The following is a 25,977-nucleotide window of genomic DNA, read 5'->3' as shown; positions in this document are numbered from 1 at the left end:
ATTTTGTTTTTGAGTTTTCACTTTGTTCTTTCTTAAAATAACAAGTAGAGACAAAATTGGGGAAGATCTTGAAAGACAAGCTATTGTTCAACAGTGGCCACTGCTCTTTCAGTGCCATGTGCTTTGTTTTCTGATTTAGAAACACATGGTAATTTAATTGAGGGGCCTTGTTTATAATGTGTGAGTATGTGTACCTCTGTGTGTTTGTGTGTGTATAAATTACAAGAAAGCCTGTGTTCTTTAGATCTCTTCATTTTTCTTCCTCTAACTTCTACATATAGACTTTTGTTCAGATTTTGGAACACGTACAAATAATTTTTGGTCCCTCTCTCATGGACTTACTGCAGTGTTCTGTGTGTAAGTGTTCCTAGTAGAAGAGATTTGAATAGAAAATAATTGTTTTACTGTTTCTTTTTATTGTTTGTATTAGGAGAGCGTTATGTACCTGGAGTAGGAAATGTGACCAAAGAAGAGGTCACAATGAGAGAAATTATTCACTTGCTTTGTATTGAACCCATGCCACATAGTGCCATTGCCAAAAATTTACCTGAGAATGTAAGTCCAATGTGGTTTTTACTCCATTCACCTTAAGATGGGATCTTTTTTCTTTTTTGTTAATTGGAAACTATTTTGAAGTTTGAGGAAAATCTATTTGGCAAATTTTGCAGATCTACAACTATTCGTTCTTTAGTGGTATAAACTTTAATTCTGGACTTTTGGGCATTAGGAAACATTTAAGAAACATTATACCTATTTGGAAAACATCTTAGAGCAAGAAACTCCTTGACTTTTTGTTTACCTTAAAATAAAAGTTCTCCAGAGGAAAAGGGAGCTCCCTAAAATACTATTTGGGTAATGTGTTAGTCTGGATCTTCTGAGAAGCAGATGTCAAGAGAAAACATGTATGAATTTATTAGGAATGATGCCTGTAAGAGAAAATGGTGAGGGAGTTTGTAAAAGCTGGGGGGAGCCATCAGACTGTCAGGCGAGGCTGATGCCAGGTGAAGGAAGGAAGGCGAGGTAGAAGCATTCTAGATCACTGGGTAATCTACTCCATGCTTGATGTCTTCCCCTTTATCTCAGAGTGAGCCTGCATTAGTATCTCTGCTGCCTCTGACTGAGGCCTGCAGGGTGCATTCTCAGCGCCACCACAGGTTATGTTTTTGTATATACTGATAATCGAAGTAATCGTCCTAAAGATGATGAGTCTCATATTATTTCTCCTGAGATTTAATTATGAATTAGAAAAATGATTCTTAAAAGAGAATTAGACTTACCTACTATCAAGGTAGTCTAGAGAAATAAAATAGAGATAAGCTTGGACTCTTGGTCATTTTTCCCAAAAAATATTTGTATCTTTTTGCAGTGTCATTGTTAACTGATTCCCAGACTAACCATTTGGCATAACACCTTCATAATTTCTGCATATCCATCTACCAATTTTATAATTATTAATACATTTTAAGATTAACTTTATTTTTTTTAAAGATTTTATTAATTTATTTGAGAGAGAGAGACAGCCAGCGAGAGAGGGAACACAAGCAGGGGGAGTGAGAGAGGAAGAAGCAGGCTCCCAACGGGGAGGCTGATGCGGGCTCGATCCCAGGACTTTGGGACCACGCCCTGAGCCGAAGGCAGGCGCTTAACGACTGAGCCACCCAGGCGCCCCTAAGATTAACTTACTTTTTTAAAAAAGATTTATTTATTTGTGAGAGAGCACATGAACACAAGAGTGGGGGAAGGGTCAGGTGGGGAGAATCCTCAGGCAGCCTCCCCACTGAGTGTAGAGCCCAGCGTGGTGCCCAGTCTCATGACCTATGAGATCATGACCTGAACTGAAACCAAGAGTCAGATGCTCAGCTGACTGAACCACCAAGGCGCCCCTAACTTGCATTTTTTTCTTAGCATCTTTCTAGGCAGTGCTATCAGTGAAATAGTAGATTTAGATTCTAGATTTTTTCCCCCAATTCATATTAAAATAAGTGAGTATTCAAAATTTTAAAAATATATAACTGTGTACCACCTAAAATAATTTCATATACCTCTAGTGATATACATACCGTACTTTGCAGAAAGAAAGCCATTAGGGCATACCCTAACTTCATTGCTTACCCCAAATGCATTATTTTTAAAGGAGGTTAAATTTCATACGTTTTATAAAACTTTAGGAATCTATGAGCTTGCTTTAGTATCTTGACTTTGTTCTTATCCTGACTTTAAATGATTTCATAAAAAAATAATATTCCTTGATTAAGGAAAGTTTCAGCCAATCAGAAAATTATTATAACGCAGAAGCCAGAATACATTTAGGCATCTACATATGTTTTGCTGTAGATCCCATTTATTTTACAACCTTAGTTTTAGGTATTTGTACAGCACAGACATGTGCTTAAATGATGTGGATGATGAACATATGACATAAAGAAAAGTTTTTTCTTTGAACTGTTGGGCGGATGTGTGTGTATCTATATGTGTACATATATGATGGCAAACTTAGATAAAATTTCTTCCATAAGTAGTTTATTTATAGATTTTATTTCTGTTAAGAAATTGGTTCCTTAAAACAAAGGTAATTGGTTTCAGACCTAAATTTTTTATACTGGAAGTTGATCTTTTTTTATTGCTTACAAAGTACTTCAAGAATACTATTGAAATGTATTCCAGTTTACAGTAAGAGAAGGAAATTCATAACATGAAGGTAAAAATGATAAAAATATTGTTTCAACAGGAAAATAATGAAACTGGCTTAGAGAATGTCATTAACAAAGTGGCCACATTTAAGTAAGTACTTAATGTTTCTATTTATTCTGAGAGGTAGACCAATCTTTGTTCTTGTACTTTGGATGCTTTGTAGAAGCTCTGAAAGTTGACCCTTCAACACAGGTTTGAATAGCATGGGGTCCACTTATACATGGAGTTTTACTGTAAAGTACTATAAGTGTATTTTCTCTTCTTTTTGATTTTCTTAATAACATTTTCTTTCCTCCAGCTTACTTTCTTGTAAGAATATGGTATATAATAGATCTAACATACAAAATTTATATATATTAATCAACCATTTATGTTATTAGTAAGGCTTCTGGTCAGCAGTAGGCTATTAATGGTTAAGTTTTTGATTGATAAAAGAAATAGAAGATGAACAAACAAATGGAAAGATATTCCATGCTCATGGATTAGAAGAATTAATATTATTAAAATGTCCAAATTACTCAGAGCAGTCAGTAGAGTCATTGCAATCCCTATCAAAATACCAACAGCATTTTTCACAAAACTAGAACAAATAATGCTAAAAGTTGTATGAAATCACAAAAGACCCCAAATAGCTAAAAAAACTTGAGAAAGAAGAACAAAGCTGGAGGTGTCACAATTCCAGATTTCAAGACATACTAGAGAGCTATTGTAATCAAAACTGTATGGTCAAATTGGCTAAAATAAAAAACAAAAGAAACAGCAAGTGTTGGTGAAGATGTGGAGAAAAAGGAACCTTCTCACACTGTTGGTGGGAATGCAAACTGGTGCAGCTAGTCTGGAGAACAGTTTAGAGGTTCCTCAAAAAGTTAAAAGTAGAACTACCCCATGATCCAGTAATCGCACTGCTGGGTATTTACACAAGAAGTACAGAAACACTAATTTGGAGGAATACATGCACACCTATGTTTATTGCAGCATTATTTACAATAGCCAAATTACGGAAGCAGCCCAAGTGTCCATTGATAGATGAATGGATAAAGAAAAGGTGGTATATATTATACAATGGAACATTATTCAGCCATAAAAAAGAATGAAATCTCGTCATTTGCTGCAACATAGCCGGAGCTAGAGAGTATAATGCTAAGTGAAATAAGTCAGTCAGAGAAAGACAAGTACCATGTAGCTTACTCATGTGAGGAATTTAAGAAACAAAACAAATGAACCAAGGAGAAAAAAGAGAGAGAGAGAAACCAAGAAACAGACTCTTGAAAATAGAGAACAAACTGGTGGTTGCCAGAGTGGAGATTGATGGGGGGATGGGTGAAATAGATGATGGGGAGATTAAGAAGTCCACTTGTAATGAGCACTAGGTGTTGTATGGAATTGTTGTATGGAATTTTACACCTGAAACTAGCATAACACTGTTAACTATACTGGAATTAAACTAATAATAATTTTTTAAAAAATGGTATGCTACTGGCACAAAAACAGGCACATAGATTAATGGAATAGAAAAGAGAGCCCAGAAGTAAACCTATAATTATATGGTCATTTAAGCTATGGAAAAGGAGGCAAGAATGTACAATGGGGAAAACAGTCTCCTCAATAAATGGTACTGGGAAAAAAATTGGACAACTCCATGTAAAGGAATGAAACTGGGCTACCTATTAACACCATACACAAAAATAAGCCTAGCATGACTAAAGACTCTAATGTGAGACCTAAAGCCATAAAAATCCTAAAAGAGAACACAGGCAGTAATTTCTCTGACATCAGCTATAGCAGCATTTTTCTAGATGTCTCCTGACAAGTGAAACAAAAGCAAAAATAAACTATTGGGACTACATTAAAATAAAAAGCTTTTGCACAGTGAAGGAAATCATCAACAAAACAAAAAAGCAGCATACTGAATGGGAGATTTTATAATTCTTTGGTTCTTTGAGATACATGAAATGGAAATAAGATTGTAAGTGGATTAATTCTTGAAATTCAAAAAAATTCCTACTGGTAGTGAATTTCTACTTTTATTTCACAGATAAATTACTAGTTTTAAATAACTTTTAAAATAGCATGTAGCTTTTTTATGGTTTAATAATACTCCATAACATATTTCACTTAAAAGTTCAATAGAAACCCAAAGCTATTTAATGTGCTGAATAAATATGAAGTATTCCTTTTGGCTTTGATGCTTTTCCTTTTAGTGCTGTGTAAAGGATTCAACACCTTTTTCTTTTTCTTTTTTTTTTAAGATTTATTTATTTATTAGAAAGTGAGCGAGCATATTTGCACATGGGGGGAGGGGCAAAGGAAGAGGGAGACAGAATCTCAAGCAGACTTCCCACTGCGCATGAGCCCAACACAGGGCTCCATCTCATGACCCTGAGGTCATGACCTGAGCCGAAATCAGAAGTTGGAGGCTTAATTGACTGAGCCACCAGGTGTCCCAACACTGTATTTTCATCCACGATTTGATATCTCACTACCATTTTAGAAAGCCTTAGCAAATTAAGTAGGGCATGAGATCAGTCCTGTATAGTATAAAATAAACTTCCTCAGATTTATTTAAATTTCTTAAATATGAAACACAACTTGGCTGTTATCAAGACTTTGAGCTTGCAATGTAGGTTTTTAGTTCTACTGTTGAAATTTGTCATTTCAGTTTAAGTGAGCTAATTGATAAATGATCATATTTCTTCTAGATTCTGACAGTTTGATTGATTTTTAGGTTCTTATTATGTCAGTATTTTATACTACAAGAACACTGCAGTTCATCTCTGTACTTTCTGTTTAGGAAACCAGGTGTGTCAGGCCATGGAGTTTATGAACTGAAAGATGAATCATTGAAAGACTTCAATATGTACTTTTATCATTATTCCAAAACGCAGCATAGCAAGGTAGGAAAAGATACCCTGTTCATTAAATAAATCTAAAATGCTTTAAAATTTCCTGGTTTTTCTGTAGTTTCATACTGGTCCTCATTAATAGAGGCCAATATCTCACCCAAGAAATTAAAATGGAATCAGTAATGTTATCTAGTGTACAGACAATATTTATTTTTTTCTGATTTACCAGAAATATCCTTTATCACTGTCTCATGGGGAGGAGGATTCAATCAGGAATCCTGCACTTCACTTGGTCTCATGCTTCTGTAATCTCCTTTAATTTAGGATAATCTTTTTGCCTTTTTTGTCTTTTATAATAATGCCATTTCTGTAGAGTTACAGGCTACTGATCTTTTAGAATATCCTACATTCTGGATGTGCCTGATTGTATTCTAATGGTTAGATTCAAGTGAAACGTTTTGGGACAAGAATATATATAGGTAATATATTGTAGCATGTCAGTAGGCACATAATGTCTATTTGTCCCATTAAGGGTAATGTTAAGTTTGATCATTTAGGGCAATGTCTGGACTTATCCTTATAAATATGAATGAATAATTTCCAGCCCATAGTACAATGCCCTGAATATATATACTAGGCATTAAATGAGTAATGTTGACCAAAAGAATGGGGAGTAAAATCTTGAGGAGGGATGTTACTCGTCTGGTTTGCCGTGGCTTTTCCTAGAACAGTCATTTTATTTCTGGCACAAGGTAACATTTTGAATATATACTTTGAATACATTTTGAAGCATACATATGTTTTGGTAGGCTTCTGGATCTTTCCTGCCTGCTTCAAAGTATCCCGTTTGTTTCATGCTTGCCAGGCAGTCTATTTAAATTTACTCTTTTTTTTTTTTTTTAATACATAGGCAGAACATATGCAGAAAAAAAGGAGAAAACAAGAAAACAAAGATGAAGGTAAAAAGTGAGATTCTGAGTTGATTCATTTTTTAAGATTTTATTTTTTTATTTTGAGAGAGAGTGAGCAGGGGGAGAGGCAGAGGGGGAGGGGCAGAGGGGGAGGGAGAAAGACAAGCAGACTCCAACTCTGCTCCAATTGCAGAGCCTGATGCAGGGCTCCATCTCACAACCCTGAGATCATAACCCGAGCCAAATCAAGAGTCAGATACTTAAGTGACTGAACCCCCCAGGTGTCCCTGAACTGACTCATTTTGATTGTTTTCTGTGGTTTTTGTTTCAGCAAAGCATGTAGTGTTTTTCATTTTTGTCTTTGTTGTTTTTTAAAAGCGGGCAACTAATGGAAGTGCAAAGAACCCTTTAATTCTTGTCCTCATATTAAAATGTGGCTTACATCAATGGTGATAGAATTTTTAAATTTATAGCAAATAGAGTTTATTTTGGGTGATTGATATAGTGACTTATATTTCCCTTGACATTGATGTGTTCAGTGCTTTAAAGGTAACAAAAATCATGTGTTGTTCCACATGTAATATATGATTTTGACATATTCAATTTAGCATGTAGGATAACCCAAATAAAAATATACTTGTTTGTCTCTTCTCCTATCCATCTCCCACTCACTACAGCATTACCACCACCACCACCTCCTGAATTCTGTCCAGCTTTCAGCAAAGTGGTTAACCTTCTCAATTGTGATATCATGATGTACATCCTCAGGACCATATTTGAGCGGGCACTTGACGCAGATTCAAACTTGTGGACTGAAGGAATGCTTCAGATGGTATGCATACTTGAAATATTTTTCTACTTCCGATATTGTCTCTACATCATAGGGTTTGTGAGGAACCAGGGAGAAGATCTTTGATCTAACTTTGTAACTTCAGTCAGAACCACACTAGAGCACCTGAGATCTAGGGATCATTAAAAATAGTTGAGATGTGGCACAGACTTTCTTAGTCATACATTCTCATGTTCTTAGTATCCTAACTCTTGAGAACCATTTATATTGGGGGGAGGGGAAGCCTGCCCTGCTAACAGTGAATTGGTATATCCTTACTGCATCATAATTTTCTATATTTCTTATTTCATTTGTATTGTGAGCAAATAGTTATTTGAAGACAGACTTGAATCTTGGGTTACCCACTTCCTATTTAGGAGCAAACAATAATTTCTCCACTGGTAAGTGGGTACAATTATTTAATAGAGTTTTTGTGAGAATTAGCTCATTAAGTGGAAGAGGCTTTTTTTCCCTTGATATTGTTATAGATAAATTACTTAGTAATGTCACCTTTGGTAGCTGTAACTGGGTATTTATTTAACTTAATTTAAAAATTAATTAATTTAATGTAATTTTCTATCTTCGTTGGCTGTTATTGGTCTGGAAGTTCTAAATGCTGGTCATACCATATATGTATCTCAGTTTTTGTTACAACAGTGGTAAATACATGAGTAAAAAATTTCAGGCCATGGAGATATATTTGAAATCAAAGATGTGTCCTACCTAGGAGATGAGCACTGTTAAAGGTTTGTATCTTCTGGAAATCATTCCACATTAGCACATATAGGCCTATTTCATTCTTGATAGATGTATGTTCCGTTGTATGGATATGTATGGTGCATTTAACCAGTCTCCTATTAATAGACATTTAGGTTGTGTTTAGGTCTCTGTATAACAACTGAAATGAACGTCCTTGTACAAATATCTTTGCATACTTGATTGTATCTTTCATACTGATTCCTAATACTAGGTCTGTACCTTCACATTTTTGATAAATATCAAATTGGCCTTCAAAAGTATTATACCAGTTTACTTTGCCATCACCAGTGGGGTGAAAAGTGCCTGTTTCCCAGCCCCTCAGCTAGCTCCGTATTTTACTAAACTCTAAAATTTTTGCCACTCTAATAGGTGAAAACAGGATGGTCTTGTTTCAGTTCACATTTTTTTGAGGTTGAACATTTTTCATACGTGTACTTATTGTTTCTCTTTCTGTGAACTGCTTGTTCATAACCTTTGCCCCTTTTTTACCTATCAGATTGCTTATTTTTTACCTTAATTTAAAATATATTTACTTGAGGATGCAGAGTTTTATAGATCTTTTCATATTCCTCTTTCAGGCATTTCATATTCTGGGATTGGGTTTACTAGAAGAAAAGCAACAGCTTCAAAAAGCTCCTGAAGAAGAAGTGACATTTGACTTTTACCATAAGGCTTCAAGTATGTTTTAGTATTAATTTTCAGCATAGCTTCAGCTAATTACCAATTTATAAGTGAAAATTTAGCTCTTACAGAGTGTTACTCTACCACTCCTTAAAGCACAGACAATTCTGAAATTAAGACTTTTCCTACCACCTTTAGTTCTTAACTAGTGTTTTCAACAATAAAAATATATTTTTAATCCCTACGACAGACTTTTTTACTGCTTAACCTCCCCTTTTTTTGAGTGGGGGATGTGTTCATTGATGGTTTCTTACTTTCATTCTTTGTCTCAGTGTTACAGATATTTGCTGCTTCGTCAACCATAATATTCACACTACCCCATCTACGAAGATACTAATGTTCCTGAATGTAAAATGATTATAGATGTCTGAGTAAATGATAGTGTGTTTATCTTGAACTGTTTTCTTCCTGTCAGAACAGGATAGGTTTAGAATAGATTTTTATTAAGATGTATTTAGATTTATTTATTAGATAAGACAGTTTCATCAAAGGACATTCTAGGGACATTGATTAGGAGACCAGTAGGAGAAAAGCATCTCATATTTTGTTTATAGACTGTATTTTTTAGGTCCTTGAAGACATCATAAACCTGTTCAGTTTATGGATATAAAAAGCCCCCACTTTCATATTTTTGGGAGCTTTGGTTCTCATTAACTACTTTTACTAGACAACCATGTGGAAGAAAGGTGGGAGACAGATCATTAAAGGGATCTTTTACTTAGCAGCCCCAGGGGTAAAATGTATTAAGAGTTCTCAAGTAATTCAAGTTATTCGAGTTGTTTAATTAATACTGAGTACTTCATGTCATTGCAGATTCTTCTGTTGAAAAATTAATGTAGTTAAGGGAGTGATTGTGAACTTTGGTTATCAATGTGAATAACATAACATTAATTATGGATTATAATTATGAAGGGTTTTATTTATGATTTATAACTTTTGTGTTTTAAAAAAGGATTGGGAAGTTCAGCCATGAATGCTCAGAATATACAAATGCTTTTGGAAAAACTCAAAGGAATCCCCCAGTTAGAAGGCCAGAAGGATATGATAACATGGATACTCCAGGTGAACCTGATAAATAAACTGTATCAATCTTGGTTTAAATATTGAAGACTCCTCTGTCTGTAATGTTAAACCATTATTCTCTAATTGTAAAGTCATTTACTACTGATTTCATGGTCACTCATATTTTTTCATGTTTTAGTGGAATTTTTTTTTAATAAGATATATTCGTGTCGTTATTCAGTCAGCATGTGTTGAATGCCTGTTGTGTGCCATTGTCATTTCTAGACTCTGAACAGCACAGATAAGGTGCTTGGTATCATAGGGCATACACTAGTTGAGGTACAGGCAATGAACAAGAAAAGGATAATTCAGTAGATGGGTAGAGGGTGACTTCAGATGGGTAATCAGAAAGACCTCTTTTGGGGCACCTGGATGGTGTAGTTGGTTAAGCATCCAACTCTTGGTTTCGGCTCAGGTCATGATCTCAGGGTTGCAAGATCGAGCCCCATGTCAAGCTCTGTGCTTAGGGCAGAGTCTGCTTGAGATTCTCTGTCCCTCTCCCTCTGCCTCTCCTGCTCGTGCTTGTTCTCTCTCTCTCTCTTTCAAATAAATAAATAAATCTTAAAAAAAAAAAAAAGTCCTCGTTTAGGAGGTGACATTGAAACTGAATGACATGGAGCCAGACTTATAAAAATCTGGAAGAGTATTCCACAAAAAGGAAATGGCACTGCAAAAGCTCTAAGGTGGCCAGAAGAAGGCCAGTATGAAGGAAGCACAATGAGGGAGGGAGAGGAAGGTAGGCAACAAGGTCAGAGGGGCAGCCAAGAGCCAGATCATGTAGGACCTGACAGCTGAGGGTAAAGTGGTAGATGTTATTTTTGAGAACAGTGGGAAACCATCGAAGGATTTTAAATGCTGTAATCTGGTCTCTACTTCTGTAAGATCACTGTGGCTCCGTGGTGTAAGTGGATTATAGGGGACAAAAGTAAAAGCAGGGAAACTATTAGAATATTGCTGCAGAGGGGTGCCTGGTTGGCTCAGTCAGTTAAGCGTCTGCCTTTGGCTCAGGTCGTGATCTCAGGGTCCTGGGATCGAGCCCCACGTCAGGCTCCCTCTTCTGCAGGGAGTCTGCTTCTCTCTCTCCCTCTACCCCTCCCCCCTGCTTGTGTTCTCCTTCTCTCTCTCTCTCTCAAATAAATAAATAAAATCTTAAAAAAAAAAAAAAACACTGTTGCAGAAATCCTGTTGAGAAATGAGCATGACCAAGGCTCAGATGCAGATGGTGAGAGGCTGAACTGATTCAGGTGTAATTTGGTGGCAGAATGTATAGAATTTGCTGATAAATAATGGTGGAAAGGATAAGGGAGATCAGGGAGTCAAAACGGACTCGAATTTGGAGTTTGAACTGTTGAGTGGATACCACTGCCTTTGGAGAGGAGTGAATAAGGGGTAGGGAGAGAAGCCAGGAATATTACCTTAATGGGAAACCCTCCACATGGAAACATGAAGCCAAGATTATGGACTTTCCCCTCACTGTATTTAGTAAAAGATTCTGATGTGATCAGCTAGATATTGTTTTGGTAACTAGAATATAGAATGCTTATTTTCCATATTCCTATCAATTGGAGATCTTTGTACTGACTTGTACTTCAAGAAGTCAGCTTTTTTCATAACTAGAGATACTTCTTAAACATGCTGGATATAATTCTTATATAAGAATAAGATAAGATATAAATAAGAATCTTATTCTTATATCAATAATAAGAAACCTTATTATTAAGGTTTCTCTTGGAGTAGAATTCACAAGTATTTAGTATTTGTGTTAAATTTGCCAATATAATCATTTAAAAAATATAAAATGAAAACAGAAACAAGGTAGATAAGTATTCAGCTCTTATTAAGAAAATAAATTGGGGGATTCAGGCTCAGTTAAGTGTTTGCCTTCGGCTCAGGTCATGATCCTGGGGTCCTAAAATCGAGCCCTGAGTTGGGCTCTCTGCTCAGTGGGGAGTCTGCTTCTCCCTCTCTCTCTCTGTCCCTTCCCCCCAACTCATGTGCACAGTCTCTCCCTCTCTCAAATAAATGAAATCTTAAAAAAGAAAAGAAAAGAAATCAGGGTGCCTGGGTAACTCAGTTCAACTCTTGATCTCTGCTCAGGTCTTGATCTCAGGGTTGTGAGTTCAAGTCCCACGTTGGTCTCCACAGTGGGCGTGGAGCCTACTCAAAAAAAAAAAAAAAAGAAAGAAAAAAAAGAAATTAAACTACATTTAGTTCAAGATTTATATTCTGTAGATAGAATGTTATATATTGAAGATCTATTTCCAAAAATTTATTTTCTTTTAGAATACCAAAGTTCATTGTCAAAATATACAAAAAGTACAAGCATCAACTCTTAACAATCATTAGGTATTTTCCCCAAATGTTTAATATAAAGTTGTGTTGTAAGTTCCTTGTGGGAGGTTTTTACACATGAGAATGGGAGTCCTTCAAAATATAAATAAGTTTTGTGGATGTACCATCCTATTGCTGAAACTTTGGTTTTTGTTAAAAAGAATGAGACTCATCTATATAAGCTATTGTGGAAATATCTTCACAGGTAAATGTTAAGGTGAAAAAGAGAGATAGGAAACAGTGTGTATGGTAGGGTTGCATTTGATGAAAATATATGTAAATATGGAGAAATATATATTCTGAATTTTTTTTCTGCAAAAAAAAATATTTTTTTAAAGATTTTATTTATTTATTTGACAGAGACAGCCAGCGAGAGAGGGAACACAAGCAGGGGGAGTGGGAGAGGAAGAAGCAGGCTCCTAGCGGAGGAGCCTGATGTGGGGCTTGATCCCACAATGCTGGGATCACGCCCTGAGCCGAAGGCAGATGCTTAACAACTGCGCTACCCAGGCGCCCCCCAAAAAAAATTTTTTTAAGAGAAGTCAGGGGAGGGGCAAAAGAAGAGGGATAGACGAGGGAGAGAGAATCTTAAGCAGGCTTCACATCCAGAGTGGAGCCCCAACGCAGGGCTTAGTCTCATGACCCTGAGATCATAACCTGAGTCAAAGTCAAGAGTTAGACACTTAACCAACTGAGCCACCCAGGTGCCCCTTAATCATCTTAATTTAGTTTAATTTTGGGGAGAGCAACTGGCATCAGGAAGAGGGGGTTTCACTTTCCATTTTGTTTTTTTGTCTTTATATGTCTTTTTCTTAAAAATGTTATTTTAAAGTAAAAAAAAATTTTTCCCCTGGCAAAAGTAGAGGTATGCTCATATCTGCAGATGGAATCAGCTGATTTTACTGCCTGCAACCTCCTTTTTAGGTATATTGCTCATCAGTGAGGGGAGGTGTTTGTCATAGGAGTCACTTTTTATATACTTAAACTATTTATATAACTATTTACATGTGTAACTATTTGTGTGTGTGAATATATTGTCAGGTTTAAGTCAAAGACATTTGGTGTGACATATGACAAAATCAAATTAGTGAATTTTTCTGTTTCTGGTCACTCTAACCAAATTTTCTTTTAACATTTCATCCATTTCTCACAGATGTTTGACACAGTGAAGCGATTAAGAGAAAAATCCTGTTTAATTGTAGCAACTACATCAGGATCAGAATCTATTAAGAATGATGAGGTAATAACATTATAAAAATGGTGATGTTCTTCTCTGTCTTTGAACTTTACTAGTGTAAGAGAGCTGCTGGATTTTTGTTAGAGGGAACCTGTTTGTTGTAAAGTCTGTGAGATGTCCATCTTCTTTTGTTCGTTGTATTTCTATAACACAGGGATTAGTATTTGACATATAGTTGTCCAATATAATATATGTATTTTATAAAAGCAGAGGAAATTGATGTACAGTGGAGCTCTGTTGGAAATACCATATTTTGTTAATTTTTAAAATATTCTGATGTCTGAAATTGGGTATATCCTATAATTAATGACTTCTTATAATTTAATCAGCCACATCCTTTTCCTACTAGAACATAAGATAATGGTACATCTTAGATTCAATGAAATGCAGTAATATTTAGGTTACAAATTTCTATAATATAACAAATCAGGTTTTGATGATTCTAATCTTAAAATTTTGAGAATATTGTTACTTGTGATTTTTTTTTTATTACTTGTGATACTTAACTATCCCTCCTAAAAGAAAAACACTGGACTTAAGTTAGATATAAACAATAAAAAGACATCATACATCTCAGTAATATGTTTAAGTTCTCAGTCTTAGCAGTGCATATAGTAGTAACTATTAGATATCATCAAGTTGGGTAAAATTGATTAAATATCAGTGATTGAATGATTGACATATGATTTAAAAATTTTTTCTTTTAACTCTATTTCTTAATCTACCTGCATTGAGTATAAAAGGCAATTTATTAGATATTTAAGGTGCTTGGGGCTTTTACACTGAATTATTGAAACAATCAAAAGCTCAATTAGTTGTATGATATGATGGAGCCTGTATACTTATTTTGAGACATCAGATTGAATCTAGGCTTAAGCGGTGATCAAATTTTATCAGACTCTTACTCTAGGAAATTTTGCCTGACTGAACAGTATATGTAAATTTCAACAATGGATCTTACCTAATTTTTGTGGTTTCTTAATACCCAGATTACTCATGATAAGGAGAAAGCAGAGCGGAAAAGAAAAGCTGAAGCTGCTAGACTGCATCGCCAGAAGATCATGGCTCAGATGTCTGCTTTACAGAAAAACTTTATTGAAACTCACAAACTCATGTATGACAGCACCTCAGAAATGTCTGGGAAAGAAGACTCCATTATGGAGGAAGAGAGGTAAACCAAGCAAAACTAGAAATTAGCAACTCAGTTTTTTGGAGAAAAAAGGACATATTCATTTTAAATAAAATTTTTCCAAAATTTTTTTTATAGTAAGGGAAATTACATTATTTTTAAACAAAGGAAAGGCACAAGTGAAAGCTCTTAAGGTATTTATTGAATGTAAGTTTATGTTCATAAGCAGTTCAAGTGCACAAATAGTTTGTTGAGAGGCTTTATACACAAGAAGATAAAAAATGGGGGGGCGCCTGGGTGGCACAGCGGTTAAGCGTCTGCCTTCGGCTCAGGGCGTGATCCCGGCATTCTGGGATCCAGCCCCACATCAGGCTCTTCCATTATGAGCCTGCTTCTTCCTCTCCCACTCCCCCTGCTTGTGTTCCCTCTCTCGCTGGCTGTCTCTATGTCTGTCGAATAAATAAATAAAATCTTTAAAAAAAAAAAAAAAAGAAGAAGAAGATAAAAAATGGGAATGGCAAAAATTAGATCAACTTCTGTTATCTTGTATGCACAGGCTCTTTTATTTATTTTTTTATGTTAAAAAAAAATCTAAGTACTAATTGTACTTTTTGTGTTTCTTTGAACTTATCTTAATTTTCTTTTATATTACGTATTACAGAGTGTGTTACATATTGCACAGGGTTTTTTAGATGCACATTTATGTATCAGTTCAAATATCCCACATCATTTTTATGATTTCATGTAAAAATGACTGCAGTTATTATAGATTGAAAACAAAAAATCCTTCATCTGAAAAAGATGGTTTATATTTATTTTTCTTTTTTTCTTAAAGAGAAAGAAGACAATGTGCTCATGGTTGTGGTCATGGATAGCACATTAGAAAACGGGAATCAGTAAATCTGGGTCCCACTGTGGTGTGCTCTTGGGGAAATCAGTTAACCTGCTAGGACTCATACTTTGTGGGATGTTATACGGTCACAGTGAGAAAAGGAGACAAAATAAGGGTACTTTTGATAGCATTCTGATTAAAATTATTGTAAATACCTCATGTGGCTTATTTTTAAAAAATAAGCTTCCACTGCTCTTTAAACAATGTGTGTTGTGGATAGTTTTAGAAAATTGCCTTTGCAATAACAGTAGAAACATTATACATTATATATCTGTAGTCCTGAAGTTGAATATGCTAACAAGGACCACTAAGAATAAAAATTATATATTTTAAAGATTAAAAAAAAGATATGAAGGTTAAGGTATCCTTGGCTGATGATAGTAATAAAACTAGAAATTAATACAAAACTTTAAACAATTAACAAGTTCTAGCCCTCTAGATACTACATATTAGCAACATACTGTTTAGAAAGTAATGAAAGAGTAAAGAAATTAGATATATTTATCCAAATAAGAGGATATAAGCAAGTATGTGCTCAGAGTTAATTAATGGCCTTAATACTTTTATTCTTTATTTTTTATTGCCTGATTGATTGCATACATAAAATTACCGTGTTCTCATTGAAAACAATTCAAATAATACAGTAAGTTCCCTTTGACCATCTTCTACATTCCTTATCTTTCTTCACGGATAACCATTGTTGATAAATAACTCTTGTTCTGTACCTCTTTCTGTGCATTTATTAATGTGCACATAAATTGTTTTGTGTTTTTTAATAGTTTATTTTACCATGCCTTTTGTTCTGCAGATTGCTTTTTACACAGTGTCTTATAAATCTTTTCATGTCACTGCATATAGATCTATGGTGTAGATTCTACATGATTCTTTATGACTACTGCATAGTAGTCCATAGTGTGTATATACAGTATTTTATTTATCAGACTTGGGGCATTTAAGTTGATTTTCCCTTATTTTCCAATTTTCCCTTATTATAAACAATGTGTCAGAACCTTTTTATATTTGCCTTCTTGTACAATTGTGTAAGTACTTGTCAAGGGTGGAATTAGTATGTGAAAGGGCTGAGTCATAATTATTTGAAATTTTAATAGATGTTGCCACAATGTCCTCCAGAGTAGTTTTACCAATTCATACTCCCAGCGGTTTTGAAAGTCCCTGTTTCCTTCATTTTCACCAATACTTACTATTATCAGTACCTGAAAAAATTAAATAATCAACATTATAAATCTGTGCCATTCTGAATTTCCCTGATTACTAGTTAGTACTAGGTTGAGCATCTTTTCATATGATTGTTCACTGGTCTGTTGTGTTTCGTCTTCTGGGAATTACCTGTTACTATCCTTTGCCCATCTCTGTTGGGTACTTTGCTTTTGTTTTACTGATCCTTAGAAGTCCTTTAAAATTATGGATACTAAACTTTGTTGCATGTTTCCCATATTTTGTCCCTAATTCTTTTAACATTAATTACGAAGTTTAGCCATAGAGAAGTTTTCATTGTTGATAAGGACAGATTTATCAGTCTTTTAGAGTTTTAATTTTTTGTATCTTAAGAAGGCTTTCTCAATCCCAAAGTCACAAATATATTTTCTTACATTTTTTGAAACAAAATTTTAATTACACAGCTATATTGGCACATTTTCCTTTTAAAAATCAAATGTTAGACATAGAGCTAAAGTTCTGTTTGAGCACTAACCTAGATCCAGGACCCCTTTCTGCCCTTCCTCAGAAGATATTCTGATTATAAGTTTTATGTTTATCCTGTCAGAATGGCTATTATGTTATTACATATAAGTATATGTAACTATAGAAATTATATAGTTCATTCAGTCTTTCATTTTATTTGCATAAGTGGTATGTGTCATTCTGCAACTTGTCATTTTCACTTAGAAATCTGCAACATGTTCTTATGTACAAAACGAGCTCAGTGTTTCTCAGTCTTGGCATTTGGGCAGCAGTTCTTTTTCATGCTCCGTGAATTGCAGGACAGTTAGCATTTCTAGCTCCTCATCCACTCATTCCAGTAATGTCCCCTAGTCCTTATGATAACCAAAAAAATAAACCTTACCCCACTTCTTGCTGAACACCTCCTATGAGGTTGTATCACACCTAGCTTTTTAAACTGCACCTTTTAAAAACTGCATAATATTCTGTATTATGTAATTTCATTTACATTGATGATTAACATTTAAGTTATTTCCAGTTTGTTGAACGTTCTGTGACGTTTCAGGAAGCTTCTTGCTCAGGTAAAGAGGCAGTATTGCAGAGTAGTTCAGAGCATAGCCTGTTAAGTCAGATCACATGGGTAAAATCCTGGCTGTACTACTTCATAGTGATGAGTTATTAGGTAAGTTTCTTATTGTGTCTAGGCCTCAGTTTCTTCATCTTAACAATGGAAGGTAATATTAGGACCTATCTCAGGATTGTTGGAAAGATTAAATGAGTTAACGTAATATAAAGTATTTGAAACGGTGCCTCACATTGCAATTAGTGCTTTATAAATACTTGCTGTTATTATATTATTATTACACACATTGAGTACATACTAAGAATTGCTAAATCATTAAGATGTAACTTTTTATTTTAATGCCTACGAAAATAGAATAGAAACTTAAATGCCTAAAAGGAGGGAATGGATAAAACTATTACCAGCGCATACAGTAAGAGTACTGTGCAGCCGTTTAAAAACAATGTTTCTGAAGAAATTTTAATGACATGAGAAAACAGTTAAGGTTCAAGTGACTAAAGCAGGATGAAAATCTGTAAATATGATATGATCTTAATTATGTAAAAAGAATGTTATAAATAGTGAACTAGACAGGAATATACAAATGGTTATCTCTAGGTTGTGAGTGTATAATGCTTTTTATTTTCTTCTTTATACTTTTCTAGATGTTCCAAAATTCCTTAGTAAGCATGTATTACTTTTATAATCAGAAAAAACTAATAAGCCAGCTTCTTGGTACAATAAATTAGGTATAATTATACAGTCTACTTTGTGATCTGCTTTTCTGCACTTGGCAGCCCAAAATGTATTTTCTAATAAGCAAATTAACTGATAAGAGTCAGAAAAATCAAGGGGAAAGATTTTAAGCTACTATTGCTAAGTTATCATTTTTATTTTACTATTTTTGTTCTTAAAGTTCTTGCCCTGCAGTTACTTAAAATCTACCAAAATATAAAGACAAGTGACCAAAATTTGTGTCCTCATTTCTGGTCGTTTCTCTTGGTAGCACCCCAGCAGTCAGTGACTACTCTAGAATTGCTTTGGGTCCTAAACGGGGTCCGACTATTACTGAAAAGGAGGTGCTGACATGCATCCTCTGCCAAGAAGAACAAGAGGTGAAAATAGAAAATAATGCCATGGTATTATCGGCCTGTGTCCAGAAATCCACCGCCTTAACGCAGAACAGGGGAAAACCTATAGAACTCTCAGGGGGTATGTATTGTTTAATAAATATCCTTTCGAGCATTTCTTTTTGTACTTCTATAATTAGAAAAAGTATTGAAAGAAGTTTGGGAATGAGACTGTATTTAGCTTTATTCAGTCAGATCACATTTTATCCATGTGTAAAATGGACTCTAGGTCTTTACATGCCACATTGGCTCCTTTGTTTAATTTTTTAATTGTAATTTTTGTTAACTTGGCCACATTGCTCAGTCTGTCTCTCTCCGCCCTATCTCCATTTCTCTTTGCTGAACCTTTTGAAGGTAGGATGCAGGCATATGACTTTCACCCTAAATATTTCCACATGCATTTTCTAAAACTAAGGATAATCTATTACATCTGTCATACCATTATAACATTTAAAAAGGTGAATAATAATTCAGGAACATCACCTAACGTAAAATCCATGTTTTGATTTTCCCAGTCGCCCTCAAAAAAAATTTTTTTTTAGCTAGACTTTTCTTTTTTCAGGATCCAGACATGTTTCATGCATTGCTTTTATTATGTCTATTTTAGTCTAATTTAATCTAAAATAGTCACTTAGCCCTTTTTTTTCATGATAACTTCTTTGAAAAATGCAGACCTATTGTTCTGTACAGTGTCTTACATTGTGGATTTGTCTGATTGTTGCCTCAAGATTAGATTCATGCTTTCTTGACAGGGACACTAATTAGGGTTTTTTTGTTTTGTTTTGTTTTTTTACATTGCATCAGAGTTAGCTGCTTTATAACATACCCTTGGAATAATAATAATAATGATAAAAAAGACTAACATTTATTGATTACTTACTGTATGCCAGGCACTTATTAAGTGCTTTTTTGTGTATTTACTCGCTTAATCCTCACAACAACTCTATGAGTTTGGTACCAATATTGAATCCATTTACAGATGAAGGAACTGAGGCAAGGCCCAAGGCCATGAGTTATATGTAATGAAACCAGATTTTGAACCACTTCATCTTTGCTTTTGGATTTATCCAGTAGATTACAATGCCTTAAATATCCCTTAAAAAGTAATTGAAATTACTCTTAAAATTGCAAAAGCAAATTGTGCTTGAATCACAGAAGATCACTTCAACAACTAAGACAAAGCAACTTAAACCTAATGTTCAGAATAAAAATGCAAATCAAAAATGCAGGGTGTCATTAATTCATACTAATTTTAAATCCTACTTGGAAGTCGAGCTTTTTATTTTTCTCTAAAATTTTTATTTACTATTAAGAATATATCTTCTGCTACCAAGATACTATGACAGTTTAGTAGGAAATTCCTAAGGAAGTTTATGGTTAGAAATTTAGACCTGAGAATCTCTTTTTTTTTTTTTCCATTTTATGACCATGGGGGAGATGAATACATACCTCCTCTTTTTGTCTTCCTGTACCAGAAACCGTGGACCCACTTTTCATGGATCCAGACTTGGCATATGGAACTTACACAGGAAGCTGTGGTCATGTAATGCATGCAGTGTGCTGGCAGAAGTAAGTTCTCCTGACATGTTTTGAAAGAAACTAGGAATAATTGAAGTTCACTAAAGGCCACAAAAGAATGTTTTCTCATGTCTTCTTTCCTTCCTTTTTTTGTAAATAATTGAAGCAGTTTTAATTACTAATTTTGTTTGCGTGATACTCATTATCACCATTAGAAATGGGTTAAAAAGTTATCAACTTTAAATTTTCACTACTCCTTTGTACTTCCTGGAGAGGAAGTACTTATGGAGTAAGCTAGTTGGTTGCTCTTGATCAGTATTTGTGTAAAAGAAGCTGTCATCTTTCTTCCTAAAAATCTCATTTCCCTGAAAACATAGAGTAAAAAGTACCTTTGAGATAAAATAGGACACCTCTAAAAGAGAAAAATTTAGAAATATAATTCCTAGGAAATCTTTTGTATAGAGTTCACCCTTTTGGCATTATTAAAATACATCATTTTCCTGTAATGGCCTTTACTCTTATAGTTAGCCATCGGAAACTTAGGGAAGTAGTGTCTATATTGTATTTCCATGCTTTTGGGTTAGGAGCCATGTTATGACTCAGTAGGATTATTTTAAATTTGTTTGTGCCCTGACGTGTCTTCCAGTTTGCCCCCAAAAGAATGGGTATCCTGTTTCTTCTGTAATTGTAGCTTGGGTATTGGGGCATGTAGATTCTAAAGACTTTTACTGAGGCAAAAATTCCAAATTTTTGTCACTTGGATTAGAACAAAGATAAATGTATCATTCTGAATGGACATATGCCTTGGAATTTTGCAGGTATTTTGAAGCTGTCCAACTGAGCTCTCAGCAGCGCATTCATGTTGACCTTTTTGATTTGGAGAGTGGAGAATATCTTTGCCCTCTTTGCAAGTCTCTGTGTAATACTGTGATCCCCATTATTCCTTTGCAACCTCAAAGGATAAACAGGTATATTTTAATTCATGTTTTGGTTAATTTTTTTAAAAGCTGTCTTTAATCCTTTCATTTGTGTCTGTTTTGATTAGATTGCTAGTTTCTTTTGCTATTTAAAGTAAGTAATACTTTTTCTTTTCGTAACTTTTATTCTACCTTTAAAATACGATAAAAATCCCCAGTTTTGGGTCTCTAAAATAGCTGTAATGTTCATTAACTCAAATCTGTGTGTTGTGTGTATCTTCTAACAGCCATGAAAGCAATAGAAAACTTGGATCTCTAGCTTAAGCATTCACATAAGGAGAGAAGATGCTGAGAAGATTCATTTCTTTCATATAGTCCTTTGACACCATTAGAATTACTCTTCAGAATTTGGTTTCTCTAAAGGTCTTTGTATTATTATTTTTAATTCTGTTTTTTCTGAAGATCCAGTTTTCTAGCTGTAGATACATGGACAAAATGTTAGCTAGAAAAATAAAAACTAGATTCATCGTGTATCTTTGGATAGCTTTTGAGTTTTTAGACTAAGTTTTTACACGTTTCTATGCTGACCATCTGTAAATGGAATTTAACAGCAAATTTATTCATTTGTTATGATAACTGTAACAATTGTATATTTCTATGTTGTCACTGTTGTACTTGATAACAGTATTATTATTGTTATTTTCTTAAAACTCAATGAATTTGTAATAATTTGCCTAAGTTTTGCTAAAGAAAATGATTTTGTTGATAAGACTTTTAACATGTTTACACAACAGAATGTTCAGGGGTGATAGGCTTGGCAATCAGGGTCAATAAGAAGTTGTTCTATCTCTACTATTCCAGGTCATCAGAAAACCTGATTTGGAAATTGTCTTCTACTCAGCATATAGGGACATAAAGTGTCATGTGTTAGGAAGAAGGTGGCATCGGAAGCATTTATCTTTTATTTTTTGAATAATTGATATATTCTAGGCACTCTACCAGGCACTTGCTACATTATTTTTTTTTAATACTCAAATAGCCTAATAAAGACAGGTACTGTTATTCCCATTTAAAAGATAAGGAATTGGAGACCATGAGTAGTTTTTACTTGTCCCAAGACAGACCCAGAATTTGAACCCACACCTGACTCCAAAGCCTTACCTAACTATACACATGAAGACAAAAATAAAACAAATCATAATAAAATTAAGTGACTTTTCCAACTTCTTGTTAGCTTGTAGAAGCCTTTTTTACACAGTGGTTTCCAAGTAAGGACTATTAAACATGTAAATTATTCTCTAAAGGAATATTCAGCACCTACTTCCCTTGATGTCTTTACAAATAGGACGCTTCAGGAGTGCCTGGGTGGCTTAGTCATTGAGCGCCTGGCTTTGGCTCAGGTCTTAATCTCAGGGTCCTGAGATCGAGCCCTTAGTTGGGCTCCCTGCTTGGTGGGGAGTCTGCTTCTCCCTCTCCCTCTACCCTTCCCCCCTCCTCCCTCCCATTCATGCTGTCTCTCTCTCTCTCTCTCTCTCTCAATAAATAAATAAAACCTTCGGGGGAAAAAAAAAAAGAATAGGATGCTTCAGGGCAGTCCTTTCTAAAGTTAGACCAATCCTTACAACTGGGTCTCTTTGAACCCTGTGACACTTTTAGTGTGTAGTAACACCTTTGTTACTTAGGATCCGAAATACATAATTATACGTAACATTTCTATTAGGCCCTTGAACCTACCTATGTAGTTGAATATATTTGCCTCTTTTGTTTTTGGCAAATCAACAGGAGTATAATCTAAGATGTGAAAGTTGAGAGTGTATAAAAAACTTAAACTAGTAATAAACTGATATTTTTAAAGAATATTGGTCATAACCAATCATAATACACTTTCTGAGAACTGAAAAAATTCTCAGGTCAAATTTATGTCCAGATATGTGAATTTTGGCATAGTTCATTATATATTTTCACTTCACTCAAGACTGTCCTTTCAACAGTCCCTTTTAATAACATTGTTTCTAGTCTCCCTTGGTTGTTAATAAAAGTTTGGGTCAGGTCCCTGCCCTTATGGAATTTGTATTACAGAAAGGAGAGACCAACAATAAACATATGAATACAAAGTGTTGAGTATTGAGAAATACTATGACAAAACTAAAGCAGCAAGGTAAAGGGCTAGAAACAGACCGGGTGCGTGAGGCTATGGACACAGTCATCAGGGAGCTCTTCTTTGGGATAATGACATTTGGATAGGGACCTGAATGAAGTGAAGGACAAGTAGTGCTATTCTCTGGAAGAAGAGAATTTCAAGCACAGGCAATATAAAGAGCAAATGCCCTGAAGTAAGGATACATCAGCATGTTTGAGGCACAGCGTAAAGGCAGTATGCGTGGAATGTATTTTAAAAATACATAGTATTTTATGTGTGGTGGGAAACCATCGGAGTATTTTGAACAGAAGAGTGATACCAGATACATTTTAAAAGATCCTTCTGGCTGTTACACAATGAATACATAGATAATAATGAAGCACTGTTATGGAAGCAGGAGGAACAGTTAATGTATTGAAATAGTTCAGGTGAGGGATAATGTAACTTGGATTAGGGTAGTAACAGTGGAGGTAGAAAGAAGTGATCAACTTGGGATATATTTAGAAGGTAAAACCAGCAAGACTGGCTGCTGGGTTTGAGGGTGGGCTGTGAGAATCCGAGAAATCAGTGATGACACATAGTTTTTTATTTGAGTGACTAGAATGGTGATTCCATTTAATGACATTTGTTACTTCTAGGTGTTGGGCCTATCTTATTCCTTGTACTTTTAAAATTCTCCTCCCTCCCCAAACTACATTTTTACTTTTATTTATTTGTTTATTTTACTGAAATATAGTTGACACACAATATTACCTTAGTTTCAGTTGTACTGCATAGTAATTTGACAAGTCTGTACGTTATACTGTGCTCATCACAAGTGTAGCTACCATCTGGCACCATATAGCACTATTACAATACCATTGACTATATTCCCTATGCTGTACCTTCAACCCCATGACTTATTCTTTCCATAACTAAAAGCCTGTATTTCCCACTCCCCTTCACCCCTTTTGGCCCATTCCCCGCCCCCTCTGGCAGCCATGAGTTTGTCTTCGTATTTATGGGTCTTTTGTGCTTTGTTTGTTCCATTTGTTTTGTTTCTTAGATTCCACATATAAATGAAATCATATGGTATTTGTCTTTCTCTGTCTGACTTACTTCACTTAGCATAATACCCTCTAAATCTGTCCATGTTGTCACCAATGGCAAGATCTCACCCTTTTTTATGGCTGAGTAATATCCTGTTGTGTCTATATACCACATCTTCTTTATCCATTCATCTATCAATGGACACTTAGGTTGCTTCCATATTGTGGCTATTCTAAATGATGCTGAAACTACATTTTTAGACATATACGTTTCTATGACCTAGGAAGTTAATCTGAAGGAATTTGACTTTTTTATAACAGCCATTTATCCATAGTAGAAAGACTCTACAAGTTCATCATTTCAGTTTGACTTTGTGCCAATGGCTTAATAATTTTTAAATGTCATTTTTCAGTGAGAATGCAGAAGCTCTTGCTCAACTTTTGACCCTGGCACAATGGATACAGACTGTTCTGGCCAGAATATCAGGTTATAATATGAAACATGCCAAAGGTTTGCTTAAAATTATTTTATATTTAGCTGTGTGAGATTTAAGTGTCAGAGTCTTTAATTTTTTCTCAAGTACTTACTGCTCTAAAATACGGTTTGCCAATACAGATTTGTTGACTCTGTATTAGGAAGTAAAGGTTTTCAAAGCCAAGACTAAGTTTGGCTTAAATCACTTTACTTGATTAAATAATTTTCATACTGGCAAGCAATATGGACAGTGGTTAATCTGGAGTCACACTGGTTGGAGTTAAATCTTAGATCCATCGCTTACTGTCTCCGTGATCTTGGACAAGTTATTTAACCTCTCTGTGCCTCAACTTTCTTATTTGCAAGGTGGGAATAATAATAGTACCTATCTCACTAATTGAAGGATTGAGTTATCCTTGTAAAGTGAAACAGTGCATGGTACATAGTATAAGCATTAGCTGTTACTGTTACTAATTTTGTTACTATGTTGTTATTAATAACAAAAACAAAAATTTCAAAATTGTTACCTCATTTATATATTCCTTACAGTTGAGAGATAAGCCTATCAAAAGACTCTGAGAAGTTAAAAAAAAAAAAAGGCAGATTGACGAGGCAAGTCAAAATTTGAAGAATGCTTGGCAATGAGTTTCCTGGGTTTTTTCCTCCTTTATTTCCCAGCTTTGACCTCAGGATAGCCTGAGTCACAGAGCTTTGTAATGGGCATAAACAGCAAAAAATTCAAGAGAGATCCCCTCTTTCTGGCCAGAGGATCAGGAAAAGAAGCCCTTTACAACTGGAGAGTATAAAAGGAATTCCTGTTGTGGTTTTGTTTTGTTTTGTTTTGTTTTTTCATTTTCTGACCCTCTCCTGAGGTCAGCCCCAGTCATGGAGCTACAGTGCCATGGTGGCCATATAGACACATAAAATCCCAAGAGAAAACCAGTATCTCTGTCCAGAGGAACTGGAAAAAAAGGGACCTCTGTGTTTCAAAGGAGGCAGGGTGAATCCTCATGAGTTTTTTCTGTCTTTGACTCATAGCTTCACCCCACAGGTAATCCCAGTCACCTGAATCTGCTTGACAACAGAGGATACTAAAACTGAGAGAAACACGTCATTTTGGCCAGAGGAACTGGAAAAAGGGCCCCTTGGAGCTAGAGAATAT

General features: G+C 34.9%; 1 protein-coding gene across 1 annotated transcript in view; it reads left to right on the top strand.

Annotated features, from left to right (window-relative positions):
• UBR1 (ubiquitin protein ligase E3 component n-recognin 1) overlaps positions 1-25,977 on the top strand; it is a 131,137-nt gene that overhangs the window by 69,861 nt on the left and 35,299 nt on the right. The window contains exons 21-33 of the mRNA XM_026479892.4: positions 431-555; positions 2,729-2,781; positions 5,483-5,585; positions 6,445-6,493; positions 7,123-7,277; positions 8,612-8,711; positions 9,667-9,776; positions 13,261-13,347; positions 14,334-14,515; positions 18,614-18,819; positions 20,213-20,306; positions 21,074-21,223; positions 24,754-24,851. Coding sequence (XP_026335677.1) covers positions 431-555; positions 2,729-2,781; positions 5,483-5,585; positions 6,445-6,493; positions 7,123-7,277; positions 8,612-8,711; positions 9,667-9,776; positions 13,261-13,347; positions 14,334-14,515; positions 18,614-18,819; positions 20,213-20,306; positions 21,074-21,223; positions 24,754-24,851 — 1,512 coding nt within the window. The remainder of the gene's footprint in view (positions 1-430; positions 556-2,728; positions 2,782-5,482; positions 5,586-6,444; positions 6,494-7,122; positions 7,278-8,611; positions 8,712-9,666; positions 9,777-13,260; positions 13,348-14,333; positions 14,516-18,613; positions 18,820-20,212; positions 20,307-21,073; positions 21,224-24,753; positions 24,852-25,977) is intronic.

This window comes from Ursus arctos, unplaced genomic scaffold, assembly GCF_023065955.2.
Source record: "Ursus arctos isolate Adak ecotype North America unplaced genomic scaffold, UrsArc2.0 scaffold_36, whole genome shotgun sequence".
In the NCBI taxonomy this organism is placed as follows: domain Eukaryota; kingdom Metazoa; phylum Chordata; class Mammalia; order Carnivora; family Ursidae; genus Ursus; species Ursus arctos.
The sequence above is the reverse complement of the archived record's forward strand: the minus strand, read 5'-3'. Positions and strand labels throughout refer to the sequence as shown.